The 13,251-nt window shown below is 47.6% G+C and overlaps 1 protein-coding gene across 1 annotated transcript in view; it reads left to right on the top strand.

The window, feature by feature from the left end:
- VWDE (von Willebrand factor D and EGF domains) overlaps window positions 1-13,251 on the top strand; it is an 80,751-nt gene that overhangs the window by 54,729 nt on the left and 12,771 nt on the right. The window contains exons 21-25 of the mRNA XM_060247699.1: window positions 104-219; window positions 848-1,543; window positions 2,490-2,585; window positions 2,700-2,795; window positions 6,971-7,066. Coding sequence (XP_060103682.1) covers window positions 104-219; window positions 848-1,543; window positions 2,490-2,585; window positions 2,700-2,795; window positions 6,971-7,066 — 1,100 coding nt within the window. The remainder of the gene's footprint in view (window positions 1-103; window positions 220-847; window positions 1,544-2,489; window positions 2,586-2,699; window positions 2,796-6,970; window positions 7,067-13,251) is intronic.

Here is a 13,251-nt window from a genome sequence, read left to right as displayed (position 1 = left end):
TGATGTCAACTCTTGGGCCTGGCCCAAGCAGCTGGGGTATGTCTCTCATGTGGTATAAAATGTGCTCTGGTTTAACTTGTGAATCCTTGGTTGCTTCTGCCAGACAGTATACTGCTTCCACAGGAACAGGGTCTATAAAAATGTTGCCGCATACTATGTGGGAGAGAATGGTGATGGGAAGACTTTGGTGTCAAATGAAGATAGCAGAGAACAGGGAAAGTAAGATTTTTATGTTAACACAGGAACAGTTTTTAAGCTTTGTAGATTTCACATGCTATTAAATTAGCATGCACATTTCAAGTAAGCTAAACAAGTCTAATGAAATCTATTTTTATTGATTTTACAGAAGTCAACTAAATGTGTCAGCTGAAAATACTGAAAACTTAAATTATTGGATTTATTATTTATAGAATTATAAGTGGATAAGAGAAGATTTAGTTGGTTTTCATATTAATTTTTTCTTAGATAATTTGTGCTAAACTTTTCCATGGAGATGAACATAAGACGGTTTGCATTGATCTGTATTTTTGTGCATGTGACATCATCATACTTCTACACCTTTCTAGAAAATAAACTAATTAACTTTTAAAATAATAATATGGCCCCACACAACCTCTTGGATTCTTTGTCAAGATGACCTTATCAGTCTTCTGCCCCTAGGGAATGATGGATCATTAAGTAGCTCTGGGAGCTTTTGTTCAAAGAGTTAACCTAAAGTATATTTTTCTAGTACATTCATCAAATTATGCCTGAATGTTAATTATAAAAGGCTGCTACTTTTATCAATTTAAAAGTATTTCCTACAAAATGTAGATCTCACAATGCTGTCTTCTCTGCTGCTTGGCAGGCTTCCTGCAACATTCCACTACAGAGGTTCCAAATACTGCAGAATTTCCATCTAATCCTGCAGATGTTCCTGGAAGTTTTATTCCCACAGAAATAGCCAAGAGCACTTCACCAGCTTCTATACCTCAGACAACTGTATCTTCAAAGTTGCTCGTTTCACAGAGAACAGCTTTTAGAAATCCTGTTAGGAGCGGATTTCTTGATTATTCAGTTGATGTCAGTACTGCAAACACATATTTTGGTACCACAGGCAAAAGCTCTGTGACCAATTCTGTGCCCAACATGTCATTTAGGAATACTGCAGTATCTGCTGGGAGGACCACAAAGACACCACTAGCACCGGTGGAGAGATCTCACTCTCCTTTAGGGGCCAGCATAATACTGAACAGCAAAATGAACACCATCAATGGGACCTTACTAACAAACAAAGAACCAGAAGGAAGAAGTGATGGCAAGTTTCAAAGCTCATTTGGCAAGCATAGAGACAACTCCATACAGTCCATCTTTGAGATGTTTGCTGTGCCACCCAAAGGGTCTGGGACAAGTAAAGAATTAGATGCAATGGCAGTCCCACAATTAGTAACCTGTGCAGATTCACCCTGTTTTCCTGGTGTTCCTTGTGAATCCAATGAAGAAGGGAGCTTCAAATGTGGTCGTTGCCCTTTTGGCTATTTTGGAGATGGTGCCGTATGTATAGGTATGGATACTTAGAATAATATGTGTGCAGTGAACAAGTTATGTGTTTACGGTTAATTTTTGTGATGTGGCGCAGAAACGGGCCCTTTCCAGGTGTGTGAACATTCCCAAAGAAGATTAATGCAGTCCTGTCACAGTAATCCTGAGCATCTGAGATTTTCATTTATTACTATGAGCAAGCTGCAGGGTAACTCTAAGATGTCTCATTCTGTCTGTGCTCCTAAGAAACCTATGGGTCCCACATTACCAACAGAGCTGAGAATAACAGCACAGTCCTTTTGTGTAAGTTGAAGAATGGATGCAGACTGCTACAAAAACCTTTCATTTGTTCTGTCAAAGACAACTTCTTCACTTAAAGTATGATGTGACATCTCTTGCTGATCCTACCTGCCATGGATTATCCATCTACTAGGCATGCTGTTAGCCAAAAGACTGAGAAGTGATGGTTATCCATCTGTGAATTTTTGGCAATGCTTGTAGTAACTCTGAACGTTTCTCTGAATCCCCTTCTTCCCCTGCCTACCAACAAATGTATTTGATGTGCTGCTTCCTGCTGACCCTGTCTGCCAAGGATTATCCATTGTGCTTCTGCAATTGTTTATATCCTTAAAACTTAACTATAAATGATAAATATAGACAGTAAGTAATGATGCCTTTAAACATAAAAATGTATTCTAGCATGGTTGGACTCATGCCCTTTGATAGAGTGGTTACTGCGATGTAAAATATAAAAAATTAAGAACCATGGTCCTAGACAATGGTAGTATATCTTGAACTTAACAAGTCTTTCAAATGCACAACAAATCAATTAAAATATGTTTGTATACCTATACGAGGGCAAGATTTTTAATCTGATTCTGTATCATTTATACTGTAAACAAATACACTACAGTACATTTCAGCTTGTCAACTGGTTTCATTTTTCCTTTCCCCCCACTCTTATATAGCGATATGCAGGCATCCATGTGGTAAAAACATGAAATGTGTGGCACCCAATACCTGTCGATGCAAATCTGGATATTCAGGTCATGGTTGTCAGGTTGGTAAGTATAATCACCTGGAGGGCCATGTTTAGCCAAAGTTTGTTTAGAAATCCACTAAAAATTCTTGAAATAACCCTTTGTCATATATCTAAAAGTTATGTTTGTTTTATACAGCACTTTGTCAACCAGCGTGTAAAAACCATGGGAAATGTATCCAGCCTAATGTATGTGAATGTCTCCCAGGATTCAGTGGATCCATCTGTGATGAAGGTAACTAGACATCTTCTTTAATATTTACAGCCGACTCACAATGTGTATTGTTTTCCTGAGAATATTGATCCCCAGAAACTGTCAATGATTTTCCAAAGCACAAAAAAACAGTGTGAGAGGTATTTTTCTTTATTTGAGAACATTTGTATCTAGCCCTTCTGAATAAAACCCCACAAGGCAATTAACAATATATATAAAATAACATCATAAATAAAAGAGAGGTTGAGTCGTCTGAAGCTGAATCTGATGAAGACAGAGGTCCTTTGTTTGAGCCATGGTGGCCTGGGAAGGTAAATCCACCAGCTTTTAATGGGGTGCCCAAAGTCAGAAGCTTGGGGGTGCTACTGGAGCCCACATTGGCTATGGAGGCCCAGATAGCAGCCACTGCGAGATCCGCCTTTTTCCACCTGAGGCGGGCACGACAATTGGTCCCCTTCCTAGAGCACAGTGACTTAGCAACGGTGATTCATGCAACGGTCACCTCAAGACTAGACTATTGCAATGCCCTCTACATGGGGCTGCCCATGTCCCGGATCAGGAAACTGCAGCTGGTGCAGAATGCAGCAGCCAGGCTGTTACTGGGTTTCTCTATACGGGAGCACATACAGCCAGGGCTGCGGAGACTGCACTGGCTGCCAGTAGTATTTCGAATTCGCTACAAGGTGCTGGTTATTACCTTTAAAGCCCTATATGGCCGAGGACCTGTCTACCTTTGGGACCGTCTCTCCCCACATGTTTCCCAGAGGATACTTAGATCTGGATCGCAGAATCTATTGTCAATCCCCGGGCCGAGGGAGGCGAGACTTAAGGCTACCAGAGAAAGAGCCTTCTCAATTGCAGCCCCCCACTGGTAGAACCAACTCCCAGAAGATGTAAGGGCCTTGCGGGACTTTGCCCAGTTCCTCAAAACAACTTTATTCTGACTGGCCTTTAGTTAAACTATATAGATGCCCAACATCACTGAATGTATTGTACCAACCTTAGCACCAAAAATTATTTTTAAAATTGTTTAAAAAAATTTAAACTGTTTTAAATTGTTTTAACTGTTTAATTGACAACTGATCATTATTGTAACTGCTTGCTTACTGTTTTTATTGTTTGATGTTAAAATGTTGTTAGCTGCCCTGAGCCTGCCTCGGCAGGGAGGGCGGGATATAAGTACGAAAAATAAATAAAAACACATACACAGAAGGTAAAGTGAGAGCTAATGTAGTATGGTGGTTAAGAGCGTCACACTAGGATCTCTGAGACTCCTGTTTCAGATCTCCACTCTGCCATGGATGCTTGCTGAGTGTTCTTGGGCCACACACCCTCAAGTTGTTGTGAGAAAAAAATGGAGGAGAGGAGAAATACAAATAGTGAAATACAGTCCATGGCCGTTTTCCCACTTAGCGTTTGCTCCCCTTATTCCCCGGCGCAATTATCTCCGGATCATTTTTCTCGTTTTCCCACTAGTGACTCTTTGCGGAGTCGCCTTCCCTGAAGCCCCGGCTCAAATCGTTTTCCCACTGGCATCGGCTTGAGTTCGATGCCCTGTCAATCATTTTTTTTTTAAGCGCAAGTCTGGTTGCGTAATGACGTACTAACGTAACATCGAGCTGTTCCCTCCCCTTCATTTCGTGGGCAAACCGCATCACGTGTGCTGCTGCTGCTCATGGATTGGCTGCAGCTGTAGAGTCCTCCACAGTCCTTTATGTATTAACAGAAGCATTCCTAGCACTATATTCCCCCCCCAAATTCTGAATTTGCGAAATATCGCAATAACGAAGAGAGAGAAATCGAGGGGTTTGTGTGTGTGTGTGTGTGTGTGTGTGTGTGTGGCAGCTTCTTCCCTTCGCTCCCTCCCGGGTGGCGAAGCTGGGATTTCCTCCGCTCTCTTTCCCCTCTCCGGCTGGCGCTTGCAACGGGGGACCTGACTGATTCCTGCTGCCAGAGCTCCCCCCCCCCCGCCCCATTCTCTCCTTCCCCTTCTGTGGCGGGTGTGAAGAGCGAGCTCCGTCTATTTTCTAACCGAGCGGAATGTAGCCAGGGAGAAGAATGCAGGACTCCAACTTCCCATTTTATACATGGCGATTTTGTGCAGGTCCAGAAATCCTGGTGGCACAGCTGAGGGAGGCATTCCGTTTTTAACACACGCACATGAACGCTTTGGCCCGCACCGGCACTAGATTCCCCACCCCCCCAACAATGGAGAAGCGCCGCCGCCGCCAAATGTCTCTGGGCGGCTGGGCTCCCTTTGCCAAGGCGGCGGCAGCGGGAAGCCGGCGGGGTCAAGCGGGGCGCAAATGGAAGTGAAGTGGGGGGGGTTGAGCTGGGGAGAGTCGAAGCTGCCGGGGCCCCTCCGCCGGCCCGCTGAAACCGCCTCCTTCCCGCTCGCCCTCCCCAAACTAGACCCGAAACGAACTGGCTGGAAAAGGCCTGCTGGGGGGGCTGCCGCGGTCCCCCCACCGGGGCCCCTAAAGGGAGAAGAGGCGGGGGATAACGCAACAGCGAAATAACGCAACTATTCCAGGAGGGGTTTTTTTTTTCCCTTTGTTAATTTCGAAATATCGCTATTACGCAAAACTGTGAAGTTTAAAAAAAAAAAATGGCCGCGCCGGCACTTCGGGGAAGCGCCGCGAAAGGCTGATGATTGGCCAAGGGGGTGGATGGGGTGGGAGGACGGAAAGGGAGAGGGTGCCGCCCACAAAGCAGTCGATCCGGCGTGGATGGATTTCCCACAGCAAACTCCGCTGAGTGGATCCGGAGTGGATCCGGAGGTTTTCGGAAACTCCGGCAACATGCTGAAAAACATACTCCGGCGTAAAATCCCTGTAGCGCCGGAGCAAACCGCAGCGCCGGAGCAAGATGTGCGAAATCCAAGAGAAGATCCGGAGGTAAATGGGGCGCTACGACGGAGCAAACGCTAGTGCGAAAACGGCCCAAGAAACAGACAGTTAACACCAGGGCTTTTTTGGTAGAAGAAGCCCAGCAGGAACTCATTTACATATTAGACCACTCACCCTGATGCCAAGCCAGCCAGAACTGTGTTCCTGTGCATTCCTGATCAGAAAAAAAGCCCTGGTTATAACTAGATGATGCAAAGAAACAGAATTGTTAGCAGCTGTACAGAACAAAGTAGATTTTAGGTGAACTGAAGTGAGGCGGCTTAGAGAGCTTCCTGGCACAGGGGTCCCTTAAAATGTGGAACATCTCTGAAAATGCCCTCCTCTGTAGGCTAGCTAACCTATTTGACCTCTCTCACTGAGGGCACACCAGAGCCACATGATGATCTCAGAGCTTTGAATTAGATCTGGTAAAGAACTTCACACCTCAACAAAAGGCAGGCTCCAGATGGTTATGCTCTGGGATTGGGGGTGGGGGGAAGCAGAAGAGATAGACCTGTCAGTCCATCTGGGCCAGAAGCAAGAACAGTCCAACAAGGCAGGAGTTGAGTTCAAATTCAAAGTAGGAGGTAAGAGCTTTCCACTTCCATTCTGAGCAGAGTTACACCTTCTACGTCTGTTGAAGTCTGTCTCTTTGCTTAGTACAGCACTATAAGTCAGACAAGTCAAACCCATGAAATAAGTTGCTCAGGTTGAGGGTTATAAGGGTCCCCCTTGGCAAAATTTCAGGACATTTAGTGAGCAGCAGCAAGAGGAAGGAAGTGGGGGAAAGTGGGAAATTCCCATTCTGCATGCTTCAGTCTGCTTATGGTTTGTTGGATATTATGCATATCTTCTAAGTACAGTGCTCATTGCCTTCTTCCCAATTTCTCAGTGCATGCTTAATTTGGAATAGCACTTGAGGCCTCAAATCCACCTTTGAGCCTTTTACCATGAAACGACTTAAACACAATCAGAATCTTTGAACTGCATTATGGTTTTCAGTTCCATTGGCTCCACTGAAAAACCATGGAGTGAGTTGGTGATACTGTCACTGTTGATGTTATTAGAGTTGTGCCCATTTTATATCCATAATTCTGTTTGAGCATGCTAACATATGAAATGGAATTCTGTTTTCTGGGCTTCCAATATTTCAAGAAGCAGCAGCTGCCATAGTTTCTTTTAAAATATGACTTTCATATTCTTCACATTGAATAGAGCCCCATGTTTTATCTTTTGTTAGAAAAAAAGTTTGATTTTAATGGATGTTTTGAAGCTGATTCCTTGAACAGCCTAATTTTGCATCTGCAGCCCATTGTGATCCACCTTGCCAACATGGAGGGACGTGTCTAACTAAAAACCTTTGCACTTGCCCATATGGTTTTGTAGGTCCACGATGTGAAACAAGTAAGTAAGTAAAAATGTGAGAATTAGGGGAACAAAACAGCTTAGTATCATAATATATGCAAAACGTCTTGAAGAATTTGCAGTAAATGTTAGATCTGCAGTTGGCCAATGTGTCTTGCTATGATCAGGCAAAGTGAAGAATAGCTAGCTGTAGCATTTGGTCAGTTAGGCTGTTCTTAAATACTTCAAGTATATCCAAGAATCTGAAGCTTCTACTTTAAAAGTTTAGGTTTAGCTATTAGGGTGGAATAGAAGTCAGAAGTTTAGGTTTAGCTATTAGGGTGGAATAGAAGTCAGTTTCTTTTCTCTTAAGTACCTGCCTATACAATCCCTTTTTAAATTTCTAGTGACAGTTTCGGTATATTTGTTTTAATATAAAATTTGGGGAGAAACAATGATATCATAAAAAGAGTAGCTCACAGTGCTTACCAGGCTACTCAAACACAACTTCTGCAGGTGGCAAGAGGACAGCATCATCAGTATATTCCTTTATCAGTGTTTATCACTGATAATTTCAATTTATTCTTGGTTGATGTTGTTGGATGGATTATTTCTTTTGAGTATAGTCTTTATGTTTGTTTGTTTACATTGCTAAGATGGAGGTGTATAGTGTATTTGTGTTTTTTACTGTTTTTATAATCATGATTCCACTTGAATCTATTATTTTGGGGAAAGTGGGGATTAAATAAATATATAACTGTCTCCATTACAGAAGTTAATAACATAGGTGTTAATTACTTCTGGAAAACAAACGTTCTCTTAGGCATACTGTAATAGTTGTAATTACTACCAATGTATAGTGCTTGTCTGTGTATAGATCTGATAGGAATTAACAACACAGCCATGTTGTGCTGATTCTAAAAAACCAGTATGTATTTAAAGCCTTATCAGCAATAAATTGAAATTAATTTTTCCCATCATATATCATCCTGACTTTCTACACAACTTTGAGGGGGAAGAGGAAATTTGGAATGGAATGTTGTGTGCATGCAATAGATCTTCTTCGTGGTCTCTGTGCATTCACACATATGGGTAATCCGCAGGATTGGTCCCAACCTCGGAGAATTCAAAGCAATCTTGATCGCAGATCTGGCGCGCCTCCCACTCGTCCTGGGGAGGAGGCAGGCACTGCGCATGCCTGGACGAGGGGGAGGCGCCTAGCCACTCAGTTTCTTCCTTACCGCCGACCGGATCGCACCTTCCTCGCTGATCTCCAACTCTTCATTGCAATCTTCAACGTTCACCTTCTCTTCGCTTCAATTCTTCGCTTCAATCTTCACCTTCTCCTTGGTATCGTATAAAAAAAAAAAAAAAAAGACCTCTCTTCTACTATTTTTCCGGACTTCTCCCTCCCCCCCCCCCCGGGCGGATGGAAGGAAGGGACAAAATAACTTTTAAACGTTGCACCCGCTGCGCTTCCAAAATCCCTTCGTCGGACGGTCACTCTCTTTGCCTTTTTTGCCTCGGAGAGACTCACCGTACAGACTCCTGCGTGCACTGCAGCCAGTTTGGCAAACAGGCCCGCAAAAATCGTGCCGCGAGGCTCAGGAGCCATCTTATGGAGACCTCCCTCCGACCGACCACGCCGCATGGCGGACAACAACAACTCGCGCCATCTTCCCCACTTCTCGCGGGAGAGACGCGGTCGGCAGCTTCTGCGACTCAAGGTCCCTGCAAGCCCAAGTCTGGCAAGCACACCAAAAAGTCGGATGACACCAGAAAGCGCCGCCGCTCCGATTCTGCCCACGCGGACCCGACGGGCAATGTAAGCTCTAAGAAGCCTAAGACCCGGCCATCAGATCAAACCGGACAACACTCGGGTTCGAATCCGACCACGAGCTCGACCGCAACTAAACAGAAGGCATCGAACCCGACCGCAGACGGCTCGGGCTCGATCCCGAAAACTCCGACATCGAAGTCGACGGCAACACCGTCTGTCACACCGTTAGAAATCGTGCGCATCTCATCTAAGTCCCCATCGATATCGAACTCTCCACCGGACCAGATACTGGAGACTCACTCTCCTATATCCGTCAGCAGTCACCGTCCTCTCGACCCTCGTAAATTCGTGGATCTCTCACAACCACTGGACGCCCACGCTCTGACCCGAGAGCCTTCGACTCCTAGAGTCCTTCCAACCAGACCAAGATCCCGCAGTCGCCGACGGTCACACAGCTGCCGCAGGGAGAGATACTATTATTACTCCCCATCGAGGTCCAGGTCCCCGTCCCCTCGGGACCGAAGACGGCACCGACGATCTCCATCCTACGAGGTCTACCGCACAGACCCGAGAGACCGTCACTACCGCAGCTATCATGACTCTCCTCGGTACCGGGACCGCATGGACAGACCAGACCGAACCCGTTACCGAGATGTGTCTCCACGCAGACATCACCCTGATTTGGACACATTGCTTCGGCATCGTGACGAACCCACGCGCCGTAGCGCCGAACCGAAACTCCCTTCACCACTCGAATCCGTGCGCGTTGTTCCTGACAAACAGCCGGCACCCCTCCAACCCCAGCCTGACCCGCACCAAGAAACCGAGGACGACTCCGAGCAGGAACTCTCCGACTCCGACCACTCTTCGGGCTCGGACTTACAGTCTCCGGACTCCGACATAGCAAAGCCAGCGGAACTATCGCCGTCAGAGGGCCCAAAGTCATACCTCGACCTCGTCTCGAATATGGCGAACTCACTGAACCTGAAGCTCAACACCGACACGCCCAGAGTTTCGGACGTCGTATTCGACCTAGTTCATGCGGATCTACCATCAAGCTCTTCTCTCCCCATGCTCCCTGTCCTTCTGGAAACGCTCAAGGAAGCATGGGACAAACCGGCATCGGTACCACCAACATCCAAAAGGGTTGAAGCCCTTTATAAGATACACGCACCGGACTCGAAGTTTCTATTCACACACCCGGCTCCGAACTCGATCATTGTCCATTCTTCGTCGAAGTCCAAACAAACCAGGCACCCAGTGCCCCCAGAGCGGGAAGGCAAAAAGCTCGACACCATTGGGAGGAAGATATACTCCCTCACAACGGCCACGACTAAAATACATAATTACATGGCATGCTTCTCAGCATACGCCTACAACTTGACCACCTTCCTTAACACACTGATCCCATCTCTACCTGAGGCATCCCAGAAATCAGCGACCAATGCCTTGCAGGAGCTAGCCAGAGTAAGCAAGCAGCAGATCAACACCGCTCGTCACGCTGCACAGTGTTCCTCCAAAACCTTGGCCTCAGCCATAGCCCTTCGCAGACACGCCTGGCTTAGATCCTCGTCCCTTCAACCTGACATCAAGTACAAGGTTGAGGATTTGCCCTTCGATGGCCTTGGTTTATTCAATGCAACTACGGATGACATTCTCACATCGGTAGACGATGGCAGGAAGAGGGCGAAACGACTGGGAGTCTCGCAACATCCAACCCAATTCAGCAGGCACAGGAACTGGAGGCCCGGCCATTATAAGGGAACCAGGTCCCCGAGACAACAGGAGCCATGGCGACGCAAACCACCACAATCTAAACCCTCCTTTCAGCACCGACGCCCTCAAACAGCCAAGAAACCTGCAGCTACTTCCAAACCGTCTCTTTGACCACCCTGCCCCGAGCCGTCCAGTTTCCCCCCATCAGCCGCAGCCTTCCACACACACTCGTCTGCAACCGTTCTACCCTGCCTGGAGAGACATCACTTCGGACTCCTGGGTCCTCGCCATCATTCAAAGGGGCTACCTAATAGAATTCGCATCCACTCCAAAACACCACAGATTCCTCACCACACCTCCGTCCACTCCCCTGCAGGCGGAAATCGCGTCTTTGCTGCACAAAGGCGCGATAGAACCAGTTCCACCTCAATACCATCGCACCGGATTTTATTCCCGTTACTTCCTGGTGCCAAAAAAGGACGGTGGACTCCGCCCCATCCTCGACCTCCGCAAACTCAACCTGCACATAACCTACAAGAAATTCCGTATGATCACACTCCAGGCAATCCTCCCGCTCATCCCAGAACAAGCATGGATGGCGTCCATAGACCTTCAGGATGCCTATTTCCACATCACAATCAATCACCGTCACAGAAGGTTTCTCAGGTTCGCCATCGGGGAACAGCACTTCCAGTTCTGCTCCCTCCCGTTCGGCCTATCCACAGCCCCGAGGGTTTTCACCAAGTGTATGGCAGTGGTAGCAGCCACACTACGTCAGCAACACATATCAATTTACCCGTACATAGACGACTGGCTGATCGTCGCACACTCAAAGGAACAGCTGCAACTGGACGTCTCCGCTACCCTCTCTCTCCTGGCCACCCTAGGCCTCCAAGTCAACCTATCAAAGTCCAAACTGGTTCCTACCCAGCGAATCCAGTTTATAGGAGCAGACATCTCCACAGTCTCTCAAACGGCCTCCCTACCTCAGGACAGAGTACTCGGTATACAGTCTCTGGCCACCACCATCATCGCCCAGCGATCTCAAACAGCCCTCACATTCCAGAGAATGTTAGGCCTCATGGCAGCAACCACCGCAGTTCTGTGCTTCGCGAAGCTCCACATGCGACCCCTACAGATGTGGTTCGTCAGGACCTTCCATCCGCACACACAGCACCAGTCCACGCTACTCACCCTCCCGCCACACATCATAACATCCCTCAAGTGGTGGACAATGGAACGTCACCTCCGCAAGGGCATGCCGTTCAAACAGGCACCCCCCTCGGTGATTGTCACCACAGACGCCTCCAAGTGGGGATGGGGAGCCCACTTGGGAGCCCTCACAGTACAGGGCCAGTGGTCAGACTACGAACGCTCTCTCCACATAAACTGCTTAGAGCTCCTCGCAGTGCACAAGGCCTTACGGTCCTTCCTCCCATCGCTGAGGAACCAGCACGTCCAGGTCACCTCCGACAACATCGCCACGGTCTTCTACATCAACAGGCAGGGAGGCACCGCCTCCATCAGACTCTGCAAGAGGGCCCTGGCGTTGTGGCACTGGAGCATAAGCCAGGGCATCTTCCTCACGGCTGTTCACCTACCAGGAACCGAAAACACCCAGGCAGATGCCCTGAGCCGCCACTCGACCAACAACCACGAGTGGTCCATCAACAGCAAATACATCCGACAGATCTTCAGCATCTTCGGGACCCCGAAAGTAGATGTATTTGCTTCACCGTCAAATGCCCAATGCATCCACTTCTACATGAGGGGTCCTCCGTCTCAACTCTCCAAAGGGGACGCCTTCCTCCAAACGTGGAAGGGAGCATTCCACTACCTCTTTCCTCCCGTTCCACTTATCACCAGAGTTCTACAGAAGATTCAAGTAGACCGCACGAATTGCATTCTAATAACCCCATGGTGGCCCCGCCAGCCATGGTTTACAACCTTGCTGCTTCTGTCCAACAATACATTCCTCCTACTTCCTCAAGCACAGGACCTCCTCTCCCAACAGGACGGCAAGGTCCTGCATCACAACCCGGCATCACTCAAATTGACAGCCTGGAGGATCAGTTTCTAGAGTTTCCCCCTGAGGTCCGCCAGGTCCTAGTGAATTCTAGGAAGCCATCCACTAGAAAATCCTATCTACTTAAGTGGAAGCGTTTCTCTCACTATGCCTCACAACACAACTTCGACCCTAGCTGCGCCACCATATCCCAGGTGCTAACCTATACCCTAACGCTCTCTAGGGCGGGGCTCTCATACTCTTCACTGAAGGTTCACCTGGCAGCCATCTCAGCCTTCCACCCCCGCATTGGGGGCACGACTGTCTTCTCTCACCATGCTACCAGAGCCTTCCTCAAGGGCATCACTCGCCTACACCCACCAGTCAAACAAATTCTTCCTACCTGGAGCCTTTCTCTCGTCCTAAGCCAGCTCATGAAACCGCCTTTTGAGCCCATGGCTTCTATTCCACTACACCTGCTGTCATGGAAGACAGCCTTACTCACGGCTCTCACCACAGGCAAGAGGGCCAGCGACATCTGTGCACTCAGGGCGGACCCACCATATACGATCTTTCACAATAGCACGGTGGTCCTCCGACCCGACCCGACATTCCTGCCAAAGGTCGTCTCTCCCTTTCACCTGGGGAGACAATCAACCATACCAGCTTTCTTTCAGCACCCCGCGGATGCAGGGCAAAGGGCGCTCCATAACCTGGACGCACGTAGGGCTCTAGCCTTCTACA

Source organism: Heteronotia binoei, chromosome 10 (genome assembly GCF_032191835.1).
Source record: "Heteronotia binoei isolate CCM8104 ecotype False Entrance Well chromosome 10, APGP_CSIRO_Hbin_v1, whole genome shotgun sequence".
NCBI lineage: Eukaryota > Metazoa > Chordata > Lepidosauria > Squamata > Gekkonidae > Heteronotia > Heteronotia binoei.
The sequence above is the reverse complement of the archived record's forward strand: the minus strand, read 5'-3'. Positions and strand labels throughout refer to the sequence as shown.